At 41.9% G+C, this 24,675-nt stretch overlaps 1 protein-coding gene across 5 annotated transcripts in view; it reads left to right on the top strand.

Annotated features, from left to right (window-relative positions):
* Nucleotides 1-24,675, top strand: part of PCNX2 (pecanex 2) — a 287,082-nt gene that overhangs the window by 152,226 nt on the left and 110,181 nt on the right. For all 5 annotated transcript variants that reach the window (XM_060107858.1, XM_060107868.1, XM_060107877.1 and 2 more), the window contains 2 exons: nucleotides 11,168-11,309; nucleotides 15,600-15,777. In XM_060107858.1, the coding sequence (XP_059963841.1) occupies nucleotides 11,168-11,309; nucleotides 15,600-15,777 (320 nt within the window). The remainder of the gene's footprint in view (nucleotides 1-11,167; nucleotides 11,310-15,599; nucleotides 15,778-24,675) is intronic.

Below are 24,675 nucleotides of genomic sequence, written 5' to 3'. Positions count from 1 at the left end.
AGACACAGGCTTGCTGAATGGATACAAAAACAAGACCCATATATGTGCTGTCTACAAGAGACCCACTTCAGACCTAGGGACACATACGCACTGCAAGTGAGGGGATGGAAAAAGATATTCCATGAAAATGGAAATCAAAAGAAAGCTGGAGTAGCAATACTCATACCAGATATAATAGACTTTAAAATAAAGAATGTTACAAGAGACAAGGAAGGACACTACATAATGATCAAGGGATCAATCCAAGAAGAAGATACAACAATTATAAATATATATGCACCCAACATAGGAGCACCTCAATGCATAAGGCAACTGCTAACAGCTCTAAAAGAGGAAATCGACAGTAACACAATAATAGTGGGGGAATTTAACACCTCACTTAGACCAATGGACAGATCATCCAAAATGAAAATAAATAAGGAAAGAGAAGCTTTAAATGACACAACAGACCAGATAGATTTAATTGATATTTATAGGACATTCCATCCAAAAACAGCAGATTACACTTTCTTCTGAAGTGCGCACGAACACTCTCCAGGATAGATCACATCCTGGGTCACAAATCAAGCCTCAGTAAATTTAAGAAAATCGAAATCATATCAAGCATCTTTTCTGACCACAATGCTATGAGATTAGAAATGAATTACAGGGGAAAAAACGTAAAAAGCACAAACACATGGAGGCTAAACATTACGTTACTAAATAACCAAGAGATCACTGAAGAAATCAAAGAGAAAATAAAAAAATACCTAGAGAAAAATGACAATGAAAACACGACAATCCAAAACCTATGAGATGCAGCAAAAGCAATTTTAAGAGGGAAGTTTATAACTATACAAGCCTACCTCAAGAGACAAGAAAAATCTCAAATAAATAATCTAACCTTACACCTAAAGGAGCTAGAGAAAAAATAACAAACAAAACCCAAAGTTAGCAGAAGGAAAGAAATCATAAATAGCAGAGCAGAAATAAATGAAATAGAAACAAAGAAAACAATAGCAAAGATCAATAAAACTAAAAGCTGGTTCTTTGAGACGATAAACAAAATTGATAAACCATTAGCCAGACTCATCAAGAAAAAGAGAGATAGGACTCAAATCAATAAAATTAGAAATGAAAAAGGAGAAGTTACAACAGACACCGCAGAAGTACAAAGCATCCTAAGAGACTACTACAAGCAACGCTACGCCAACAAAATGGACAACCTGGAAGACATGGACAAATTCTTAGAAAGGTATAGCCTTCCAAGACTGAACCAGGAAGAAATAGAGAATATAAAAAGACCAATCACAAGTAATGAAATTGAAACTGTGATTAAAAATCTTCCAACAAACAAAAGTCCAGGACCAGATGGCTTCACAGGTGAATTCTATCAAACATTTAGAGAAGAGCTAAGACCTATCCTTCTCAAACTCTTCCAAAAAATTGCAGAGGAAGGAACACTCCCAAAGTCATTCTCTGAGGCCACCATCAATCACCCTGATACCAAAACCAGACAAAGATACTACAAAACAAGAAAATTACAGACCAATATCACTGATGAATATAGAGGCAAAAATCGCCAACAAAATACTTGCAAACAGAATCCAACAACACATTAAAAGGATCATACACCACGATCAAGTGGGATTTATCCCAGGGATGCAAGGATTCTTCAATGTACGCAAATCAATCAATGTGATATACCATATTAACAAATTGAAGAATAAAAACCTTATGATCATCTCAATAGATGCAGAAAAAGCTTTTGACAAAATTCAATACCCATTTATGATAAAAACTCTCCAGAAAGTGGGCATAGAGGGAACCTATCTGAACATAATAAAGGCCATATATGACAAACCCACAGCAAACATCATTCTCAATGGTGAAAAACTGAAAGCATTTCTTCTAAGATCAGGAGGAAGACAAGGATGTCCACTCTCACCGGTATTATTCAACATAGTTTTGAAAGTCCTAGCGTCAGCAATCAGAGAAGAAAAAGAAATAAAAGGAATACCAATTGGAAAGAAGAAGTAAAACTGTCACTGTTTGCAGATGACATGATACTATACATGGAGAATCCTAAAGATGCCACCAGAAAGCTATGAGAGGTAATCAATGAATTTGGTAAAGTTGCAGGATACAAAATTAATGCACAGAAATCTCTTGCATTCCTGTACACTAATGATGAAAAATCTGAAAGAGAAATTAAGGAAACACTCCCATTTACCACTGCAACAAAAAGAATAAAATACCTAGGAATAAAACCTACCTAGGGAGACAAAAGACCTCTATGTAGAAAACTGTAAGACAGTGATGAAAGAAATTAAAGATGATACCAACAGACGGACTGATATACCATGTTCTTGGACTGCAGGAATCAGTATTGTGAAAATGACTATACCACCCAAAGCAATCTACAGATTCAATGCAATCCCTATCAAATTACCAATGGCATTTTTTACAGAACCAGAACAAAATATCTTAAAATTTGTATGAAGACACAAAGACCTCGAATAGTCAAAGCAGTCTTGAGGGGAAAAAACAGAGCTGGAGGAATCAGACTCCCTGACTTCCTACTATACTACAAAGCAACAGTAATCAAGACAATATGGTACTGGCACAAAAACAGAAACATAAATCAATGGAACAAGATAGAAAGCCCAGAGGTCAACCCACGCACCTATGGTCAACTAATCTATGACAAAGGAGGCAAGGATACACAATGGAGAAAAGACAGTCTCTTCAATAAGTGGTGCTGGGAAAACTGGACAGCTACATGTAAAAGAATGAAATTAGAACACTCCCTAACACCGTACACAAAAATAAAGTCAAAATAGATTAGAGACCTAAATGTAAGACTGGACACTATAAAACTCTTAGAGGAAAACATAGGAAGAACACTCTTTGACATAAATCACAGCAAGATCTTTTTTGATCCACCTCCTAGAAAAATGGAAATAAAAACAAAAATAAACAAATGGGACCTAATGAAACTTAAAAGCTTTTGCACAGCAAAGGGAACCATAACAAGATGAAAAGACAACCCTCAGAATGGTAGAAAATATTTGCAAACGAATCAATGGATGAAGGATGAATCTCCAAAATATATAAACAGCTCACACAGCATGATATTAATAAAACAAAGAACCCAATCCAAAAATGGGCAGAAGAACTAAGTAGACATTTCTCCAAAGAAGACATACAGATGGCCAAGAAGCACATGAAAAGTTCTTCAACATCACTAATTATTAGAGAAATGCAAATCAAAACTACAATGAGGGGCTTCCCTGATGCCGCAGTGGTTGAGAGTCTGCCTGCCAATGCAGGGGACATGGGTTCGTGCCCCGGTCCGGGAAGATCCCACATGCCACGGAGTGGCTGGGCCCATGAGCCATGGCTGCTGAGCCTGTGCGTCCGGAGCCTGTGCTCCGCGACGGGAGAGGCCACAACAGTGAGAGGCCCGCGTACCACAAAAAAAAAAAAAAAAAAAAAAAAAAAACTACAATGAGGTATCACCTCACACCAGTTAGAATGGGCTTCATCAGAAAATCTACAAACAACAGATGCTGGAGAGGGTGTGGAGAAAAGGGAACCCTCTTGCACTGTTGGTGGGAATGTAAACTGATACAGCCACTGTGGAGAACTGTATGGAGGTTCCTTAAAAAACTAAAAGTAGAAGTACCATATGATCCAGCAATCCCACTACTGGGCATATACCCAGAGACAACCACAATTCAAGAAGTCCCATGCACCCCAATGTTCATTGAACCACTGTTTACAATAACCAGGTCATAGAAGCAACCTAAATGCGCATCGACAGACGAATGGATAAAGAAGATGTGGCACATATATACAATGGAATATTACTCAGCCATAAAAGGAACAAAATTGGGTCATTTGTTGAGACGTGGATGGATCTGGAGACTGTCATACAGAGTGAAGTAAGTCAGAATGAGAAAAACAAATATTGTATATTAACACATATATGTGGAACCTAGAAAAATGGTAGAGATGAACTGGTTTGCAGGGCAGAAATTGAGACACAGATATAGAGAACAAACGTATGGACACCAAGGGGGGAAAGTGGCGGGGGGTGGTGGTGGTGGGATGAATTGGGAGATTGGGATTGACATGTATACACTGATGTGTATAAAATTGATGACTAATAAGAACCTGCTATATAAAAAAATAGATACAAGAATATATTGTACAACACAGGGAATACAGCCAATGTTTTATGTTAAAAAAAAAAAGAATAGTAGGCAAAAGTAAATAATGGTGTTCAGGGATTTGTCAGTGGTTACCTTGTGGGGCAGTGACTGTAAGCAGGCATGGGGGTGCTTTGAGGCTGTTTCTTAAGCCAAGTGCTAGTGACACAGCTCTATGTGTGTGTATTTTATGCATGTGTCTGTGTATAAAAGAGTTAAACTAAAAGGTTTTTAAAAATCCAGCATCGATAATTTAGGTAACCAGTTCATTATAGAATGTAGGTGGAAAACTGATAGAAGATGATTACGTAGAGTTACAAAGCAGCAGAATATGGAAAGCCTATATGCCATATTAAGGCATTGTACTTGGGTGTATGGACAGACACAGTGGAGACCAATGAAGGCTATGAGCTATACCATGGCTAGGTGTGCATTTGAAACATATCTTTGGTGGCAACAGGACAGAAAAACAGATGGTGTATAAAGAAACTGGAGCCAAGGAGATCATTCATTTACTCAACCCATATTTATTGAAGGATTACTGTGTCAACATGGGGGATATGGCAGTGAACAAGACAAAGTCCTTGCCCTCATGGAACTTACCTGGTAACTGGGAAAGCAGATGATAAATAACACACAAATAAAGACACAAATAAGGTATCAAATTGAGATGTTTTATAAAGAAAAATTTATTACAGTAAAGAAATCGTGAAAGGAGGAGGCTGTTTTAGATATGGTGGTCAGGAGAGGACCCACTAAGGATGTGGCACGTGAGCAGAGACCTAAACAGGATGAGGGAGGGAGTCATAAAAATATCCAGAGAGGAGAGTCCCAGGCAGGAGGGACAGCAGACGCAAAGCTTCTGAAAGGGAACAAACTTGGTGTATTTAATATTCAAGGAACATCACTGAGGACGAGAGTGCATAATGGAGAAAGCAGTTGGAAATAAGATTAAAAAGGTACAAGGTGCCAAATCACGAGGGTCTTCTAAAACATGGTAAGGAGATTAGATTTTCTATTACTCAAGAGATAGGAGGAGGCTAAGTATCATAGCAAATACCCCCAAACCTTGGTGGCTTATTAGCAAAGCAAAAGTTTATTTTTTGTTCATGCAAAGTCCAATGGGATGTGGTCAAAAGGTTTTTCCTAGTCACTGTCCTTTGCATAGTGGAGGGTCATGGTCACTTGGGGACCAGGCTTCTTCAATATTAGGAATCCATCACGTTATGCTCTCAAGGTCACTCTGGAATCCTAACATTCTTGAGCCAGCAGGTAGAAGGGAGAAGAAGCATGGAGTACCATGCACCCAGTACTTAATCAGATGACCTGGAAGTGACACAATTCTGCTATCATTCTCTTGGCAAGAACAAGTCACGTGGTCCTCCTGTATGCAAGGAATAACCAGGAAATGGAATCCCCAGCTGGGCAGCCACTTCCCAATATCAGCTCCATAAAAAAAGGGGAGTGTGACTCTTTGGAGATCAGCTAAATGAAATTTCTTTGTTGCAGGTTTTATCATAATTAGGATGAAAAGCCACTGGAGACGCACTAATAGGGTAGCAATGAAGTCTTAAAAATCCCCCTGGCTGCTGGCTGGATTATAAACTGTGGCTGTGGGGACATTAAAGAAGCAAGGAGACCAGTTTTAAGGAAGTTTCTTTAGGTTAGACATGATGGTGACTTGGACCAGGGTGATAGCAGCACAGGAGGAAAAATGTGGTTGAATTTGGGATAGATTTTGAAGGTGGAGGCAGTAAGATTTGCTTATAGGTTGGATATGTAAGATATGAAAGAGACTAAGGAAAGGATTTTGGCCTGGAAAACTAGGTGACTGGGAGGTGCCCTTTAATGAGATGATGCCCAAATGGCATCTTGCTTCTCAAATGTCATCTTCTTAATTATGCCTCCCATGCCACCCTATTTTACACTGTAGCCCACATGAACACCAGGAACTCTTGATGCTCTTCACTCTACTCTGTTCTTTCACTCATCACCCATCCTTCATAATATACTGTGTAATTTACGTATGTATTATGTTGATTGTTTATTGTTCGTACTAGAGTGTAAGTTCCATCAGGGCAGAGTTTTATAACGTTTTGGGTGCTCATTTTCCCATGTGCCTAAAAAAAGTGTCTGGCAGAGTTGTCTGGCTCATGTGTGGAATGAATGAATGGTGGATACGGGAGGAGTAGGTATAGGTGAGAGCATGGAATGAAGGCCTTTGCTCGAGATGCTTATTAGACATTCAAAATATGTTGGATAGTTGGATATACTGGTTTGGAGTCCAGAAAAAAGATCGTGCATGGAGATGTATTTTTAGTGGTCAACAGCATATTGACAATAGATTCTTAAGGCCATGGAACTGGATAAGATCATGTAGGGAATTATGAGAAGTCTGGAGTAATTAACTGGGTCAGACACTGCTGGGAGGTTAAGTTGAGGACTGAGAGTGACCATTGGATAGCAACGTGAGGTTCTTAGCAAAACAGTTTCATGGAGCGGTTAGGATGAGACTCTGATTGGAGTGAACTCAGAAGACAAAGGGAGTTAAGTTGTGGAGAAAGCGAGTGTAGCCAACATTTTTTTGAGAAATTATTACCAAGGGGTGCAAAGAAATAGGGTGATATCTGGAAAATATCCAACATCTGGAAGGAAAAGGGTCAAGGGGGGTATGTCTTTTTTTAGGACAAAAGATATTACAGGGTGTTTACATTGTGATGAGGATGATCCAATAAAGAGAGAAAAAAATAGGTAATTCAGGAGAATGGGGGAGAACCACAAGAGAAAGGCCCTTAAGTAGTAAGAAGTAATGTTATACAGTGCACACAGATGATGGGATTAGGAAAGAGTGAGTTTATTTGGATAAAAGACAATTATAATTTTTTTAAGATAAGAGATTGAGGATCTGAACAGTGAAACTAGAAAGGAGGAGATAGATATGTAAGAAGTAAGCACAGAGAATCAACATATTCTAGTCCTGTACGGAGGAAGAACTTCTAGAACAGTGGTTCTCAAACGTGAGCACGTATCACACTCACTTGTAGGATTTATGAAACACGGATTACTGGGCCCAGCCCACAGATTTCTGATTCAGCAGGTCCAGGATTGCATCTGAGAATTTGCATTTTTAACAAGTTGCCGGTGCCTCTTTCTCAAAGTACCATGTGGAGTCCAGCAACATCAGTATCCCCCAGGAGCTTATTAGAAATGCAGAATGTCCAGCTCCACTCCAGACCCACTGGATCAGATTCTGCCTTTTAACAAGTGATTTATTTGCATGATGAAGTTCGAGAATCACCGTTCTAGGATAGTGTTTTTCAGCCTTGTCCCCAGGCGATTCCAACATGCAGCTATGATTGAGAACAACTGACTCAGGGTGACCCCAACGTATATTGCCTGCATGACTAGGTGAATGTGAAGTGTCATTAAATAAGATAAAATATTCATGAGGAGGAGCAGGTGCGTGGGGGTTGACAGAGTTCAGCTTTTGACACGCTGTATTTGAAGATTCCTTTGGGACATCAGCTGAAGCTCTCCAGCTGAGTATTTAGATCTTGAAGCTGGGAGAAAGATGGAAGATCAGTCTAACTCAATGACAGATCTGAGCGTCATCAGCATGGAAGTAATAATTAACGTTAGGGGTGTTGAGGACCTCAGCTCAGGAAAATGAGAAAACTGGCGAAGAGGTCCAAGGAAGGCACATGAGCCAGGGTAGAAGAGAACTCTGCAGAGGAAGTGGGAAGAGCAGTGTGAAAGGTGTGAGCACAGGCAGGAGTTGGCAGGACACAGAAGCTAAAGTGAGGGTTGTAGACAGAAGGAGAAATCAGTGATGTTTTCTGTCTCAGAAAGTTCCAGTAGGGCTTCCCTGGTGGCACAGTGGTTGAGAATCCTCCTGCCAGTGTAGGGGACATGGGTTCTAGCCCTGGTCTGAGAAGATCCCATGTGCCACGGAGCAACTAAGCCCATGCGCCACAGCTACTGAGCTTGCGCTCTAGAACCCACGTGCCGCAACTACTCAAGCCCGCACGCCACAACTACTGAGCCCACATGCCACAACTACTGAGCCTGTCTGCCACAACTACTGAGCCCGCATGCTGCAGCTACTGAAGCCCACACGCCTAGAGCCCGTGCTCTGCAACAAGAGAAGCCACCGCAATGAGGAGCCTGTGCACTGCAACAGAGTTGACCCTGCTCGCTGCAACTAGAGAAAGCCCATGCACAGCAACGAAGACCCACTGCAGCCATAAATAAATAAGTAAATAAATAAATAGATTTATTAAAAAAATAAAAAAGAAAGTTCCAGTAATATAGACTGAAAAATATTAGTTATCTGTCATTTAGGAAATCACAAGTGGCCTTGCCATGCATAGTTCTGGGCAGGGGTAGCTGCAAAGCCGTGGGGCAGAAGTTTTAGCAGGAAACAGGAGACAAGGAAGTGGGATTGTCAGACATGGATGACCGTTCCAAGAAGCTTGGCTGTGCCGAAAAGGACAGAGTGAGTGCTAGAAGATGTCAGTGGAAAGCAAGTTTTCAACTTGGCCAAGACCGGAATCTTGCCACTGGCCATTAGGAAAGAGCCATTGGTTAGTCAGGGGGGAAACTACTGAATCAAGATGTCGGGAAGAATGGAACCCAGGGCATCCGTGGGGTCAGCCTCAGTAGGAGCAGGAAGGTGGGTGTGAATATAGATAAATTTGTAGTTGAGGGGTTGGGAAGTGGGAAAATTTACATTTAATAGCTTCAGTTTTCTCTAGGAAGTAGGGGTCAAAGTCATTTGCTTGGAAAGAGTTGGGGAGGGATCTTGGAGATTTATTTTTTAAATTTTCATGTACTTTTTATCACAAAAGATAAAAACTCCTATCTATATGTAAAATATATAATATACCTAGATTTTTAAAATTATGTATCATAAACTTCGTTCCTTATGAAATAACCCATTTCCAAATACTGACCAGGAAAGATTGCTATTAAGAATACCCAAAGATGAATCCCTACCCCTTATTTTCAACCTCAATTTTCCTCCAGCACTTCCTCCCTGTTTCACTTATAACTAAAATTGTTTTTATTCTGATAATTTCTCACTGTATCTCTCTTCTGCTTGTTAAGTTAATCATGGGGTGGTTGTTCTTGCTGTTTCCCACGTGACGAAGTGTTTCTACTCTCCGTTCTCACCATTCCCATCTCATTCAAATTAATTCTTTTCAAGCAAGATTTCTGAATGCCAAACCTCTCCTTGTAATCTCAATTACATGAAGATAGCCTTTATGTTTTTGAGTTATAAATGTAATATATTCTTATATAGAAATGTAAACCATGTAAAGGAGGCAGTAAAATATCAGTTCCCAATTTTGTGTGTGTGGGTGTGGGTGTGGGTGTGGGTGTGTATGTTTGTTTTGCTTTCTGTAACCCTTTACATAAAGTCCCAGTCAAAGTAGGTTGGAAAAAGGTAATTTGTCTCCTAATCCTGGATAGGAAACCTGGAGGGGATGGCCTATTTTATGTCACTGCCATGTCGCTCTGCACGGTGTGTGTCAACAGTTTCTCTTTCTTCAGTTGGTCCTTGTGTCATCCAAATAGCATAAACCCTACCTGGCTCTCTTGGTTTTTCACTATAGATTATTGGGGGTGGAAAGGTTTTTTTTTGGGGGGGGGGTGAGTACGCGGGCCTCTCACTGTTGTGGCCTCTCCCGTTGCGGAGCACAGGCTCCGGACGTGCAGGCTCAGCGGCCATGGCTCATGGGCCCAGCCGCTCCGCGGCATGTAGGATCCTCCCAGACCCGGGCACGAACCCGTGTCCCCTGCATCGGCAGGCGGACTCTCAACCACTGCACCACCAGGGAAGCCCCAAGGGGTGGAAGTTTTTTAAATTATAAATTGTTGAGGAATATGATTCCAGAAGTTTGATCGAGTCCCGTTCCCCCTTGGCAGATTTAGGCTTTGAGTCCTGCCATATCTGGTCCATTTGCCCAGGTCTCTGATGGTGAGTTGGGGTCCACCGCAGCCTCTCAGTTACTAGCAGACAGAGATCTGGTGGGGAGTGAGATGGACCCACCTGAGGACCTGAACCTGGTGTGTTCTCCCCACGGAGGCGGGAAGCAGAGGAGGGCAGGGATGCAGTGTTTCCCATCCCCTGATACTATGGCCTAGGGAGTCTGTGCTCTGACCAATAGGACCAGCCACTCCTCCCCAGAGAGAGAAGTGGTAAGAGATGGGTGAGAGGCACTGTGTTACCCCATCATGGGGAGGATAGCTGACTTCTCCGCCATGAGTAGTAGGAAGGATGGGCGGGACACACAACGCTGAGGATCAGAAAGATGAAGGCAATCATTTGTGACCACACGCTAGTGGATGGTAAGAGTCTGAATACAAACCCAGATTGGTGTGACTTAAAACCTTAGCCTTTGTGGGAATGGATCTCACTTCCACGATGCTTCCTTCATTGTGCCGACTCACTGGAATGTAATACATTCCTAGTGATAGGGGGTTGTGGGTCAGCTTTCTCTTATGTATGTAGATGGCCAGGAATTTGATTGTGGATTCATAGACTAAAAAGAGGCAGAGGAGAGCCTGGAAAGTAGCCCCAGACTCAGAAGCAGCCCCAAGCTTAAGAGGAGATGGGCCCGTGAGATTGTTTCCCAGTTCTCCATCCTTTGCTTTCTACCCTCACTCACTCTGAGGTGCCTTGATGTGATGTGACAGCTCATTTCATGGGTCCCAGTAATAATTAATATGGAAAAAATCAATTGACTTGAAAAATTGGGAAACTGGCGTATACCGTATATTATTATTTAGGAACGATGTAGAAACAAAGCTAAAAGTGCCTGCCTGGGAAGAAAATTGATCTCTCTGGTCTGTTATCTGGAGTTCTGCAGCTCTTGAATGAAGGGGAAGGGGTGGGTCTTACTTATCACATATACTTAAAGAAAAATAATTTGATCAGTGGCCATTCTAAGTGGTTTTTGTGTATCTTTCAGATGTCGCCCATTTAATGTGGTTTGAAAGACTCTATGTTTGGCTTCAGTGTTTTGAAAAATACATCTTGTACCCAGCAATCATTTTGAATGCCCTTACTATGGATGCATTTGCAATAAGCAATTACCGGAGACTTGGTACCCAGTAAGTGGATAACCGTTTATTTTCATCATGATTTGGATCACCACACTTTCAAAATCTAGTGGGTTTTCTCTGAACAGGCTGCAGCAGAAGCCAACTTCTATCTACTAATGATGGGCCACGTAACAGTAAGCCATGGTGGTCTTTGGCTCAAACCCGCTGGAGCTAGGTGGTTATTGTAGAGGGACTGGGGTGCAAACGAAGTTAGATCTGCTTGGAGTGATCTTGTGAATAAACATCAGTAGATTTGAAAATCATCCTGCAAAAGCTTAGTGAGGAGCCTTAAGAAGATGACCGAAGTGCAATGTGATTCCAGGGTTCCTGGCATTCCAACCGTCGTGCTTAGAGCTTTGTTATGAAGTGCCTCTAGCACTTCATGTAGCAAAGACTCGAGCATTTTGTGTTTGAGGGAGGGGGAACTTAATCACTGTTACTGCTCTCTTTGCATTTCTCAGGAAAAGCCTCATAATTTAAAAAAGTGGACCACAGAGAGTTTTCATATCATCAAGCTGCCCGTTTTTGCAAAGCATTAACAGCGTATAGCTGAGTTAGTGGTTTCATATTGTAAGAGGAACTCTGAAATTACAAACGGAAACCTACTTGATCATTTGTGGATGTGTTGTTCTGACCAAAGTTTGACATTTCTGTTCAAATAGTTAGTAATAAAGGAGGATGATGTGAAAGAGATTCCTTCCCAGATCTGCATATAAGTCACTTTGCTTAAACATTACATGCCCAAGTCAACCCTGATTCATAACCCCAAGCATGCCTACTCTTCCTTTTGGGCTGGGATGAGGACAAATTAATTAATATTTGCCCAAGATTGAGCAAACTCAGGTAAAAGGCATGCGAATTCTCGGTTGGACCTTGAGTAGATTCATAGTCACACGAAGCAGACACTAAATGAAACGACCCTATAACCTTCCTGTCTTTATCAGACTCTGCCTTCCTTCCAGTCTAGAACTGTTTCAGTTAGACCAGGGCAAGAAGTCCATGCCCTTTGGTATTTAAAATCCTAGACTTCAGATCCAGGGATGAAAATTAGTCTCTCTGGATAAAGGAGGCAGCTGATGAGATTACAGACCTCTTGTATAGTTTGGGTAGGGCCCCATCCATGAGCTAACCCTACCTCTAGAACACTGAGTGCTTTTCTAGTAAGCAGGTGTTTCCAGTGTGGTACCATCTTGGCTGACCCCATGATGACATTCTGAAACAAGGCAGATCCCCAGTTTTCAGAACAAGGACTCACAGTCAGGACCAAAGCAGTCACACATGTACCAGTGCTGCCCTGGGGTAGTGAGCTAAAGGAATGAAAGTCCTTGCTTCCTAACATTAGGACTAGGACTTCAAGCTAAGCCTGCCAATTGAGGCCAAGCAGCTCTGGCTCTTGGCAGAGGATGGATGCATGGGTTGGGAATCATGCAGAGTCAAGCTCAGAGAGAGTCTACTGTGAAGTAAGATTAATCTCTATCCCCTGTCATTTTTTTCCAGACACTAAAGTCAGAAAGTAGCACCTCACCCATGTACCTCCAAATAATCTTAATTTGATGATACGAACAGAATTCTTTTTCTTGGAGCCCAAAGTTGATAACTCCTTTATATTCTTGAGGCATCCATCTGAGGACTTAAAAAAAATCTCTCAAGATTTCAAGCACCCCGCTAGACCAGCTGTTCTCAGACAGGATGGCAGGAGGCCATATGTCAGCATCACCTAGAGACCTGTTTCAAACTGTGTAAGCCCAGCCCACACCCTGCCCTCATTGAGAACCATGGTACCAGATAGTGAACTCTTCAATGACAGGCACTGTTTCTTATTCAGCTTTCAGTACCATCGGTCCAGTAAGTGGTAGAAGGATGGATGGATGGATGGATGGATGGATGGATGATTGAGTGGGGGGCTGGTAAATGATGAGTGAGTGCGTCATGATAACTGGTTAGGTATTTATATTTCCCAGCCTGATCTAAAAGGATGCTTTGCCCCTGTCCCAGGCCATTGTTCCCGGATTGCTACCTAATCCTTTATAAGACCTTTAGCTAAGCCTACAACAATCTATGAATCATTGAATGCAACCATTACCGTTGCAATGTTACAAAAGCCATAAACGTCACTCCTTAAGAGCCCTCTTAGTCTTCACCAGTCATCATTAATAAACATAAAATGAATGCTGTCCATTTTAGTCATAGTCACGGAAAACAAAGTTTAGAGTTGAGCCTCATCTAGATTTGGCCTGAATAACCCGGAAAGTCACTGATCTCCTTTGAAAACCAGAATATCCCTAGTCTTGGGACACCTTATCATTGGGATCCCCCCAAGGGCTTTGGCTATGCCACAGAGATTCTTGTACCCTAGGCTGTTGTCAGAGGTGAGTAGACCTGAAGTCATGTTTTCATACTGATTTTTCATCACAGGCATTAGTTGTCCACTGGAAAAGGAAAGGGTCATGGAGCAGTGCTCAGCCTCACTGCAGGAACAGAGGTTACTAAAGGTCTTACCACTCTCCCCAAACCTGCATGTAATCAAGGGCTCGTTTTTCTCAGAAGCCAAATCTAAGCCCATGACACAGGGCTTTGACCAAACCTCATCAGATGCATCCTGGGACAGGGTGGAATCAGTTGCTACACTAGGTCTGAAGGCATATAAAATATCAGATTGAGGCCAATGGAATTGCTGACATTAGCTCTTCTTGATGACAGAAGTGACAGTTTTGTATTCGATAGATGCCAAGACTTGGGAAACACGTTTTGAATGCCCCAGTCCTGAGACAGGATATTATTAATGCTGATAAGGGTCTAGGGCTCAGGATCCCGCTAGGGTTAGGGAAATTCAGGCCTGCCCCCTCACCCCCATTTTCTGTACTTAGAAAAAGAAAACCTCTCTTTGTGATGAACAACAAGGTCCTACTGTACAGCACAGGGAACTGTATTCACTATCCTGTGATAAACCATAAAGGAAAGAATGTGAAAAAGAATACATATATGTATAACTGAATCACTTTGCTGTACAGCAGAAAGTAACACAACATTGCAAATCAACTGTACTTCAATAAAATTAAAAAGAAAAAAGGAAACCTCTCTTTCAAGTGCAACTGTTCCCAGGAGAGTATTGCCACTTTTGTCTTTCTTTTTTTCTTTTTTTTGCGGTCCGCGGGCCTCTCACTGCTGTGGCCTCTCCCGTTGCGGAGCACAGGCTCCGGTTGCACAGGCTCAGCAGCCATGGCTCACGGGCCTAGCCGCTTCACGGCATGTGGGATCTTCCCGGACTGGGGCACGAACCCGTGTCCCCTGCATCGGCAGGCGGACTCTCAACCACTGTGCCACCAGGGAAGCCCTTGTCTTTCTTTTGAGTTCCCAAATAGGATGTTCTAATTGAGGGGATTCTGGCTAAAATGTGCAAGGCCTTCTTTCAGAAAGACCCCTCAAGGTGGTAGTGGCTTGCTCTGTCCAGCTGTGCTGAGCACTAATCAGTTGCCTTCCCATCTCAAGGTGGGTAGATTATTGGCCTCACTGTCTGCTGGAATTGCACACATGGCACATGCTTCTGACACGTGTTAATAACCTGACTCCCTAGACAGGAGCATTCAGGAGTTCAGTCCTCACAGGAAAGGCCTGCTGTTTCTCTGCCGGGCTGCCTCTGTCGTGCTCCTTAGCTCAAGAGGCCTATGTCATGGGGGCCTGTGTCATGTTGATGATGTAATTTTCATTGGAAAAAAAGGGAGATCAGAAAGCTTACATTTACAAAGACAACAAATATGGTGGAAAACATTGGAAGTGAATATGTAAAGTAAAAATGGCATTATTGAGATAGTGGGATCTTCTTCCGCTTTTCAGAATTTAATATTAGCTATTGCTACGTCATTGATTCAGTGAGATTCTTTTGTAATAGAAAGGCTGAGCAGATGCTAGCAGGGACAGCCTGCTCTGTTTTCTCACTTGCCACCAAACGCCCCGTGGAACCTGGCAGTGCAGTAGTCTTTCAGATAAGCTCCAAGGGAGCTCTGTGTCCTGGATTGCAAAGTCCCGGGGATGATGGTGAAGCTGACTAGTGGCAGAGTCTGTGTTGGTGAGTCCCTTGGGATGGAGTTTCACTCCTAGCTCCACTCTGTGTGAACTTAGACTCAAACTCTGAGACGCGGTTTACTCCTCTGTACGACGAGGGTAATAAAGGGCCCACCATCTTGGCTTTTTGTAAAGCGCATAACGCACAGTAAACGCTCAAGAAATATGAGCCATTGTCACTCATCTAGTAATGTACGGGCTGTGAAGTGATCACTTCCTTTCTTTCCTTTTCAACAGCTGGGATATTTTCCTGATGGTCATCGCGGGCATGAAGCTGCTGCGGACCTCTTTCTGTAACCCAGTCCACCAGTTTACTCACTTGGGCTTCACCGTGATCTTTTTCCATTTCGACTACAAAGACATTTCAGAGAGTTTCTTACTGGATTTCTTCATGGTGTCCATTTTATTCAGCAAGGCAAGTAAATTAGCTCTTTTCTTCATTTCAATATGTAAAAGGTACATTTCTCATCAAATGCTTTAAGAGTTTGAAACATTTTCTTTTAAAAACAATTAAGGCATGAATTTACATTGAATTACGTATGCGTGTCACACTCCTGCTGCCATTTGAGGAACATTCCCCATGGAATAGAAATACGCCATGTTATTTGCCAAAAATCACTAATTAAGATGAATTAGCCATTTGTGTTGCTTGAAATTTTATGACCTTTGTCTCTGTTAACAATCTCATTATGGAACTTCCTAGATCTCAAAATGCTCTAAATTAAAGATTAGCCACCAGACTAATTTTTTTTTTTTTTAATTTAGCATTTTCCCTCTTGAGGTAAAGTTTGAGAAGTGGGACCCGAGGGCCAGGTCCCTTGGAGTATTTTCTTTCCCTTGGCTTGTCTCAGGTCAAGATTTCATCAGTTGTAAATTCATCCATGAGCAGTGAGAAACCCTAATCACAGTTCAGGCAAATATATGGGAATGGCATCTAACGTTTAACATGAGGGAGATAAAGTCCTTGGGATACTGGTCTGAGTGTACGTGTTCTGAGCACTGTGACAAAGCTGGGGTGTGTAAACAGAAATTGGAAAAAGAATTTGGGAAACTCCTTCCTCATGTGCTCATGGGTTTTCTGCCCTCAGATTGACTTAACTGTTCCCCCTTTTGGTTAATAATTTTTAAATTCTAAGGTTTTTTTTTTTCCTGACCTTCATTTTTCCATCCCTATTGATCATTTCTGTGAATTCCTCTCTTTATTACCTGTCCTTCACCTGGCTTCCTCTTTACTTGTTTTAAGTGACAAAAATTCAAATATTATAATTGTCATATTACTTCAGCAGCCCTTCCCTGTTTTCCCATCTTATGCCCAAGCTCTGGCTTTGGTCTTTTACCCACAAAGATTTGTTTTCTGTTTGTCTGAGTTCTGTTTGGTCTTGATAAGTTTATCCCATTTTTCTGGTGATTCAGATCACAGGCTTCCATAATCTGTTTCCTTCATTATGTCTAAATGTCTGTGATCTCACATAATAAATGTAAAATTGTCTCCTATGATCTTGAAAGCATTGATGAAGTTATAAATTATTTTACTACTCACGGTGGTAAAAGCTCATTATCAGATGCAAAATGGACTGGAACAGGTTGAATTCCTAACTCTGGCATTATTTACATGTTCTGAAACGTTGTCTCCTGTAAAATTGAAAATAATGATGCCAGTCTCACTTAGGCGTCAAGAGGATTGACTAACGTAAGTAGGAAAGAAGTTTTTAAGTAGCGTGTGCTTTCCAAATATGAGGCAGGACTTTTAAAGCCATTTTAAGTAGAGAAAGAGAAGTTACACCCTGTTTAGGAGGTGAAGGAGTAGGCTGCTTCTCTGCAGTGAACTGTCTGTTTCAGTAGCTTCCTGTGTAAGTGAAAAGTGCCAGGCAAACAAAAGCAGAGCAGAGAGGGGTGAATGAAATGAGTCTTCTAAGTGATTCCACATTGCAATAGAACAGGGATTTTCACTTGCTGGAGGGCAGGCAGCCTCCCCACTGAGCTGCCTGCTGGTCAGCTGGGAGCCAGCTACTGCTGAGATGTCTGGTAGGTGCAGGTGTCCAGATCAAGAGGCTTGCTGGACGCAGAGGAAGGATTTATGCAGAGCTATTGTTCATTCTTCCTGTCCACGAGGGCACTTTGTACCGTCCTGAGCGTAATGAGTAGGGTGGGACCCGATGGGACATAGTCTGAAACCTAAATCCGTAAAAACTCAGTGCTACAGACATTTGAGTTTCACTTGCCATCATCTTTTTAAAGCACCAGTGAAAACACCAAAAATTTCAGGCAGAACCAGTGTGACAGTGTTCCTGTTTCCCCTAATTGAGAGAGCATTAGCATGTTTAATTTGAATAGTCGGCTATTAGGCTGGGAAAAATAGCTGAGTCTAAAAGAAAAAACAACAACAACAAGTGAGTCAAAAACTAAAAAAAATCAGCGTACTGTATAGCAAGTCAGTCCTGACACACCCCTGACTCCGTCTATGCCTGCTCACTCTTTATCTTGACAGAGCTGGTAGCAGGGCATTTTCTGGAATGAGAAACCAGATCTGATTCCGACAAAAAATACAGTGAAAGAAAGAGACAGCATTTGAGGTCTTTCGGGAAAGAAAAGCCAGTAGAAATTAGTGACAGAAAATGGTGGCAGTGAGGGAGGTGACAGTTAATGTTTCTTGTAAAGATCCTGCCTGCTTACCCCAACTGCTGCTTCCTGTTCATTCTCCTCATTTTAAGACATCTTTTAAAAAATTGTCTCTATTAACGTATTTCCTAGAGGCTTTCTAGACCTCCAGTATTTTTAACATCTTTACTGGAGTATAATTGCTTTACAATGGTGTTAGTTTCTGCTTTATAACAAAGTGAATCAGCTATACATCAGCTATATATCCCCGTATCTCCTCCCTCTTGCATCTCCCTCCCACCCTCCCTATCCCACCCCTCTAGGTGGTCACAAAGCACGGAGCTGATCTCCCTGTGCTATGCGGCTGCTTCCCACTAGCTATCTATTTTACATTTGGTAGTGTATGTATGTCTATGCCACTCTCTCACTTTGTCCCAGCTTACCCTTCTCCCTCCCTGTGTCCTCAAGTCCACTCTCTATGTCTGCGTCTTTATTCCTGTTCTGCCCCTAGGTTCTTCAGAACATTTTTTTTTTTTTAGATTCCATATATATGTGTTAGCATACGGTATTTGTTTTTCTCTTTCTGACTTACTTTTCACTCTGTATGACAGACTGTAGTTCCATCCACCTCACTACAAATAACTCAATTTCGTTTCTTTTTATGGCTGAGTAATATTCCATTGTATATATGTGCCACATCTTCTTTGTCCATTCATCTGTCGATGGACACTTAGGTTGCTTCCATGTCCTCCTGGCTATTGTAAATAGTGCTGCAATGAACATTGTGGTACATGACTCTTTTTGAATTATGGTTTTCTCAGGGTATATGCCCAGTAGTGGGATTGCTGGGCCATATGGTAGTTCTATATTTAGTTTTTAAAGGAATCTCCATACTGTTCTCCATCGTGGCTGTACATTCCCACCAACAGTGCAAGAGGGTTCCCTTTTCTCCACACCCTCTCCAGCATTTATTTTTTGTAGATTTTTTGATGATGGCCATTCTGACGGTGTGAGGTGATACCTCACTGTAGTTTTGATTTGTATTTCTCTAATGATTACTGATGTTGAGCATCCTTTCATGTGTTTGTTGGCAAAGTATATCTTCTTTGGAGAAATGTCTATTTAGATCTTCTGCCCATTTTTGGATTGGGTTCTTTGTTTTTTTGATATTGAGCTGCATGTATATTTTGGAGATTAATTCTTTGTCAGTTGCTTCATTTTCAAATATTTTCTTCCACTCTGAGCGTTGTCTTTTTGTCTTGTTTATGCTTTCCTTTGCTGTGCAAAAGCTTTTAAGTTTCATTAGGTCCCATTTGTTTATTTTTGTTTTTATCTCCATTTCTCTAGGAGGTGGGTCAAAAAGGATCTTGCTGTGATTGATGTCACAGGGTGTTTTGCCTATGTTTTCCTCTAAGAGTTTTATAGTGTCTGGCCATACATTTAGGTCTTTAATCCATTTTGAGTTTATTTTTCTGTGTGGTATTAGGGAGTGTTCTAATTTCATTCTTTTACATGTAGCTGTCCAATTTTCCCAACACCACCTACTGAAGAGGCTATCTTTTCTCCATTGTATATTCTTGCCTCCCTTATCAAAAATAAGATGACTATATGTGCATGGGTTTACCTCTGGGCTTTCTATCCTGTTTCACTGATCTATATTTCTGTTTTTGTGCCAGTGCCATACTGTCTTGACTACTGTAGCTTTGTAGTATAGTCTGAAGTCCGGGAGCCTGATTCCTCCAGCTCCGTTTTTCTTTCTCAAGATTGCTTTGGTTACTGGGGTCCTTTGTGTTTCCACACAAATTGTGAAATTTTTTGTTCTAGTTCTGTGAAAAATGCCATTGGTAGTTTGACAGGGATTACATTGAATCTATAGATTGCTTTGGGTAGTAGAGTCATTTTCACAATGTTGATTCTTCCAACCCAAGAACGTGGTATATCTCTCCACCTCTTTGTATCATCTTTAATTTCTTTCATCAGTGTCTTATAGCTTTCTGCATACAGGTCTTTTGTCTCCTTAGGTAGGTTTATTCCTAGGTATTTTATTCTTTTTGTTGCAATGGTAAATGGTAGTGTTTCCTTAATTTCTCTTTCAGATTTTCATCATCAGTGTATAGGAATGCAAGAGATTTCTGTGCATTAATTTTGTATCCTGCTACTTTACCAAATTCATTGATGAGCTCTAGTAGTTTTCTGGTAGCATCTTTAGGATTCTCTATGTATAGTATCACGTCATCTGCAAACAGTGACAGCTTTACTTCTTCTTTTCCGATTTGGATTCCTTTTATTTCTTTTTCTTCTCTGATTGCTGTGGCTAAAACTTCCAAAACTATGTTGAATAATAGTGGTGAGAATGGACAACCTTGTCTTGTTCCTGGTCTTTGAGGAAATGGTTTAAGTTTTTCACCATTGAGAGTGATGTTGGCTGTGAGTTTGTCATATATGGCCTTTATTATGTTGAGGTAAGTTCCCTCTGTGCCTACTTTCTGGAGGGTTTTTATCATAAATAGGTGTTGAATTTTGTCAAAAGCTTTTTCTGCATCTATTGAGATGATCATATGGTTTTTCTCCTTCAGTTTGTTAATATGGTGTATCACGTTGATTGACTTGCGTAGAAACCTCCAATATTGTTTGTGAGGGAATACTGCTCTTTAGGGGTATTCATTGCATGATATGAAATTTTGTTTGTTCAGTAGATTCATCAGAGTCCTACTTTTGACATGTCCTCTCATTTATTGTCACCAAATCCCTAAGCTCTTTTGCCAACCTGGCTCCTGTTCTGCTAAATAGCAAAAACCATTGTTATCCTGGCAGCCCACGTCACAGAAGGGCTGCAAGATGAATGCAGAGACCTTGGAAGGGCTCCAGCTTCCTTGGGAGAAAGGAGCTGTGTGAATAGTGGACTCATTATTATTGTTATGTCAGTTGCCCCTAATCCTTCAGGCTTTATGGGTGGAAAGAAAGACAGGATGAGATTACAGAGAGATGATCTGTGGAGTGGGATCAAAGCACCGAGGTCCAGAGGATGAAATAGATGACTTCCAGAGGGCTTGCCTGTGTGTTATTCTCTCCCTCCCCAAATCCGTGAATCCCCCCCTGAGGTCTGGAAGATGAATGTTGGCTGTTCTCCTCAGTCTGCCAGATCTAGTGAAAAACGGGACATCATGAGTTCTGGGCCAGAGCACAGCAGGAAGGATTTAGTGTAGCCCATGCATTGACACGAAGGGTGGGACATTCCTAGGGTTAGGCTGGGGGCCGAGGGGAGGCAGAGGGAAAGAAGCATCCCTGCAGATCCCATCCTGAGATGCGTGATGCTGCAACCACACCCCATGCGACTCAGCACCTTTACGGAGTCAGGCCCATCCGTCCTCCCTCCCTCAGCCTCTCAATCCCTTTCCTCTCTTCTGCCCCGTTGTTACGGACCAGGGTTCTTGGCCTCCTTAGTCAATAGAAATTGATCAGAGGCTGGGCAGGAAATTCAGGCAAGGCTTTACGGGGGCCTCTGCTACAGCAGGGAGGAGCCAGAACAAACAACAGGTTCCCTTGCTTGTTCCCTCCCTCAGGGGGGTGGGGCGAGCTTGTTCCTTACACGGGGTGAGGGTAGGGGCAGGTCCAGGGGTCGGGCAGGAGGGGTGGCTTAGGTGATTTGCCCACCCCTTTGGCGGTACTGTGTGCAGGGATCACACGCAGTACCTTGATTTTGCTCCCGGCTCTTCAGAAGTGGCAGCTGGGCTTTTTGGTCTCTTCATATCTTGTTGTACGGAATTTGCCCCAACTGCCTATGGACGCAGTTATTTTTAGTCTCTTATAGTTTCTTTGTATTTTGTTGTTCAAGGGGATGTTTGTCCAGGTGCAAACCCTGCAGCAAAGGGTCCCAGGTCCTAGCCATCACCATCAGCCATTCTTCTCTTTTAAGAACGAACTAATGTAATGAACTTGTAACATTTCTGATATGCCTGGGTCTTTGGGGGACAGGAAGACATACTCCAAGTAAGAATATGTGGTCGTAACAGGAACCAAGGTGACAAAGGTTTCATGCTCTCCCACTGGTCCTGAAAAAGTTATCAGGAAGCATCTTGTCTTGAAATTTTTAGTAATTTTTAGTTGGAGAAGCAGGACTTGAAATAATCCTGCCAGAGGATCATTCTGCCAGCATTTCCAGAATGTGTTACATGTGAAATTCTACAGGCCATTAGTTCAACGTGGGAGCTATAGCACTTTCACCATTTATGAAATTAAAATTCATGAGTGAGGTGGTTTTTGCATAAAGCTGTGTGGATGATGGCCCCAGAACCACGATGAGAAGGGGCAAATCTAGGAGGTAGAGCTGATAACATTTAGTGACTGTGAGGGTGCTGGGGGGAAGTGGAGGATAGGAGGAAGAGCCACATCTGGGAGAGCTCTCACATCGCATCCTCCAGTGACTCAGTGGTGTCATTAATGAGGGCCAGGAAAAAAAGACATTTTGGGGAAAAAAAAATGTCGGTTTTAGATGTGTTGAATTGTGGAGTGAGACGTGACAGGGACCAAAGTAAAGACCTAGGGACAGGATGTTTTCCCATTTAAATATTTTACTTTACATAAGTGCTATAAATGTAGGATCAGTTTAATAAAGTTAGAAACACAATGGAAAATACAGAGAAAGTCCATCTTTATACACACCCCTCACTCTTTAACCCCTTTCTCTCCCTAATGATAACCACTGTAACTTACAGAATAATTCCTTCTACCCTGTTTTCCTATGTATTCACACACACACACACACACACACACATACACACACACACCCTATACACACACAAAATGTAAAATATTAATAGGTCATTCTTTACACATGTTTACTTCCTTTTTTGCTTAAAAATATGTCTTAGAGAACTTCCACGACCGTATGTGTAATATTGCCTCTTCCTTTTGACACCTGCATAGTATTCCATAGTAATAATTTGACTAGCCATTCCCCTACTGATAGACATTTAGTTTGTTTCCAATTTTTTTTCCTGTGGTAGCTGGGATTTCTGCGTTCACAAACTCCAGAAACCCAAATGAAACTGGCTTAATGAAAAAGGAGGATTTAACAGTTCACATAACTGATGGGATGATTCAGAGGCTTAAACGATGGCATTGAAATTCTGTGTTTATTTCTCCTTCTCTCCTCTGCTGGCTTCATTCTTAGATTGGTTCTATATGTATAGACTCCCTCCAGCTAATAATCCCAGAAAGAAGAGAAAGTATCTTTCCTGATGGTTTTAGCCGAAGTCCTGGGGAGCATCTCATTGACTCCTTTTGTGTCATGTGTCCATTGAGGAACTAGGCAAAAGGGACGCAAGCTCTCTAGTCAATGAGGCCTGGCTCTTGTCTAACCACACTATAGGGACAACGGGTCAGAGAGGGAAGAAAGGGCGGGCAGACCAGAAGTGTCAGACGCTGGTGCACATGAGTGTTTCAGGAACACAGATTCCTGTGATAGGAATTGTTGGGTGGACAAGATGTACATGAAAGGGTCTCCATAGAGAATCCTTATCCAAAAGACATATTGCTTCCAACAAGGATGGCCAGCATTTAAGGCCCAGGTAAAGGAGGAGGAAAAGTGACTCATGAGACAAGGTAAATTACAGTAAAATAGGAAGAAAGAAAAGAAATGGCTTCAAGAAGGAGGGAGTGGTCAACAATATCGGCAGCTTCACAGAGGTCAAAGTGCCCTTGATAAAGTGGGCCCTCATGTGTCTGTTTGTAAATGACCAAGTATATTCATTGACCACAGGTCAGTTTATTTAAATGTGGGTATTTGGGGGAGCTTTATAGTATGCTGTTCAGTGGAGCTATATTTAAGAGAAACTTCTGCAGTCACAACCACTTTCAGGCTGTTAATGTTTTATCAGCTTAGAAGAGGGGAATGGCTTTAGACATGCCATTCTCGTTATGTTTAAAAGGTTTAGTCCACTGCCCTTGCCAGGAATAAACATGCCATATATGTGTGATGTGAAGGGCCACAGTACAATGTTTACTTAATGCCACCATCTCTAGGTTTGAAATGCAGGGCTTGACACTTAACACAAGAATTGAGTTCTTAGGCATCTCCAGCCAGGAAATTATGGACAGCAAAAGTTATTTTCTATGGGGCCATTCGCCTTAGCATGGCTTCCCTCTGCGCCCTCTGAGTTTTCGGAGGGTGACATCTGCGCCCACCTCGTCCACAGGGTCGTGATGTGGACTAGTTCTCGCTATCCTGAAATTAAGTGGTGGATGTAACATCTCTCCATTATCTTTTTGGTTCAGTAATGTTGACAGAGGCTCCATTTTCCATTTTCAGTTTATTTGTAGGTCCCTTTCCCTCACTGAGTTGAAGAATAGACTTATCAAGTTTATTGACCTTTTTCATAATCCTGGACTTTTCAGTAAGGTTGTCTCACAGTTTTCTCTCTACTAGGTAAAACTCACTCCCTCACTCCATCAGCTCCTTCAAGGCTTTGCTCAGATTTGGCCTTCTCAGTCAGACCTACCCTGACCACCCAGTTTTCATATTACAACTTGCCCCTTCTCTGCCCTCCACCCAGTTTCCCCATCTTTTCACATTGCACTGTATTACCTTTCTGCTGTGCCATCATCACCTTCTAACATACTCTCTCCTTGACTATTTTTTCATTTGATTGTCTCTCACACCAGATTGTGAGTTCCATGAGGACAGAGATCTTTGTCTGTTTACTGATATGTCCTA

This window comes from Mesoplodon densirostris, chromosome 1, assembly GCF_025265405.1.
Source record: "Mesoplodon densirostris isolate mMesDen1 chromosome 1, mMesDen1 primary haplotype, whole genome shotgun sequence".
NCBI lineage: Eukaryota > Metazoa > Chordata > Mammalia > Artiodactyla > Ziphiidae > Mesoplodon > Mesoplodon densirostris.
Note: the sequence above shows the minus strand (reverse complement) of the source record. Positions and strands in the feature narration are given on the sequence as shown.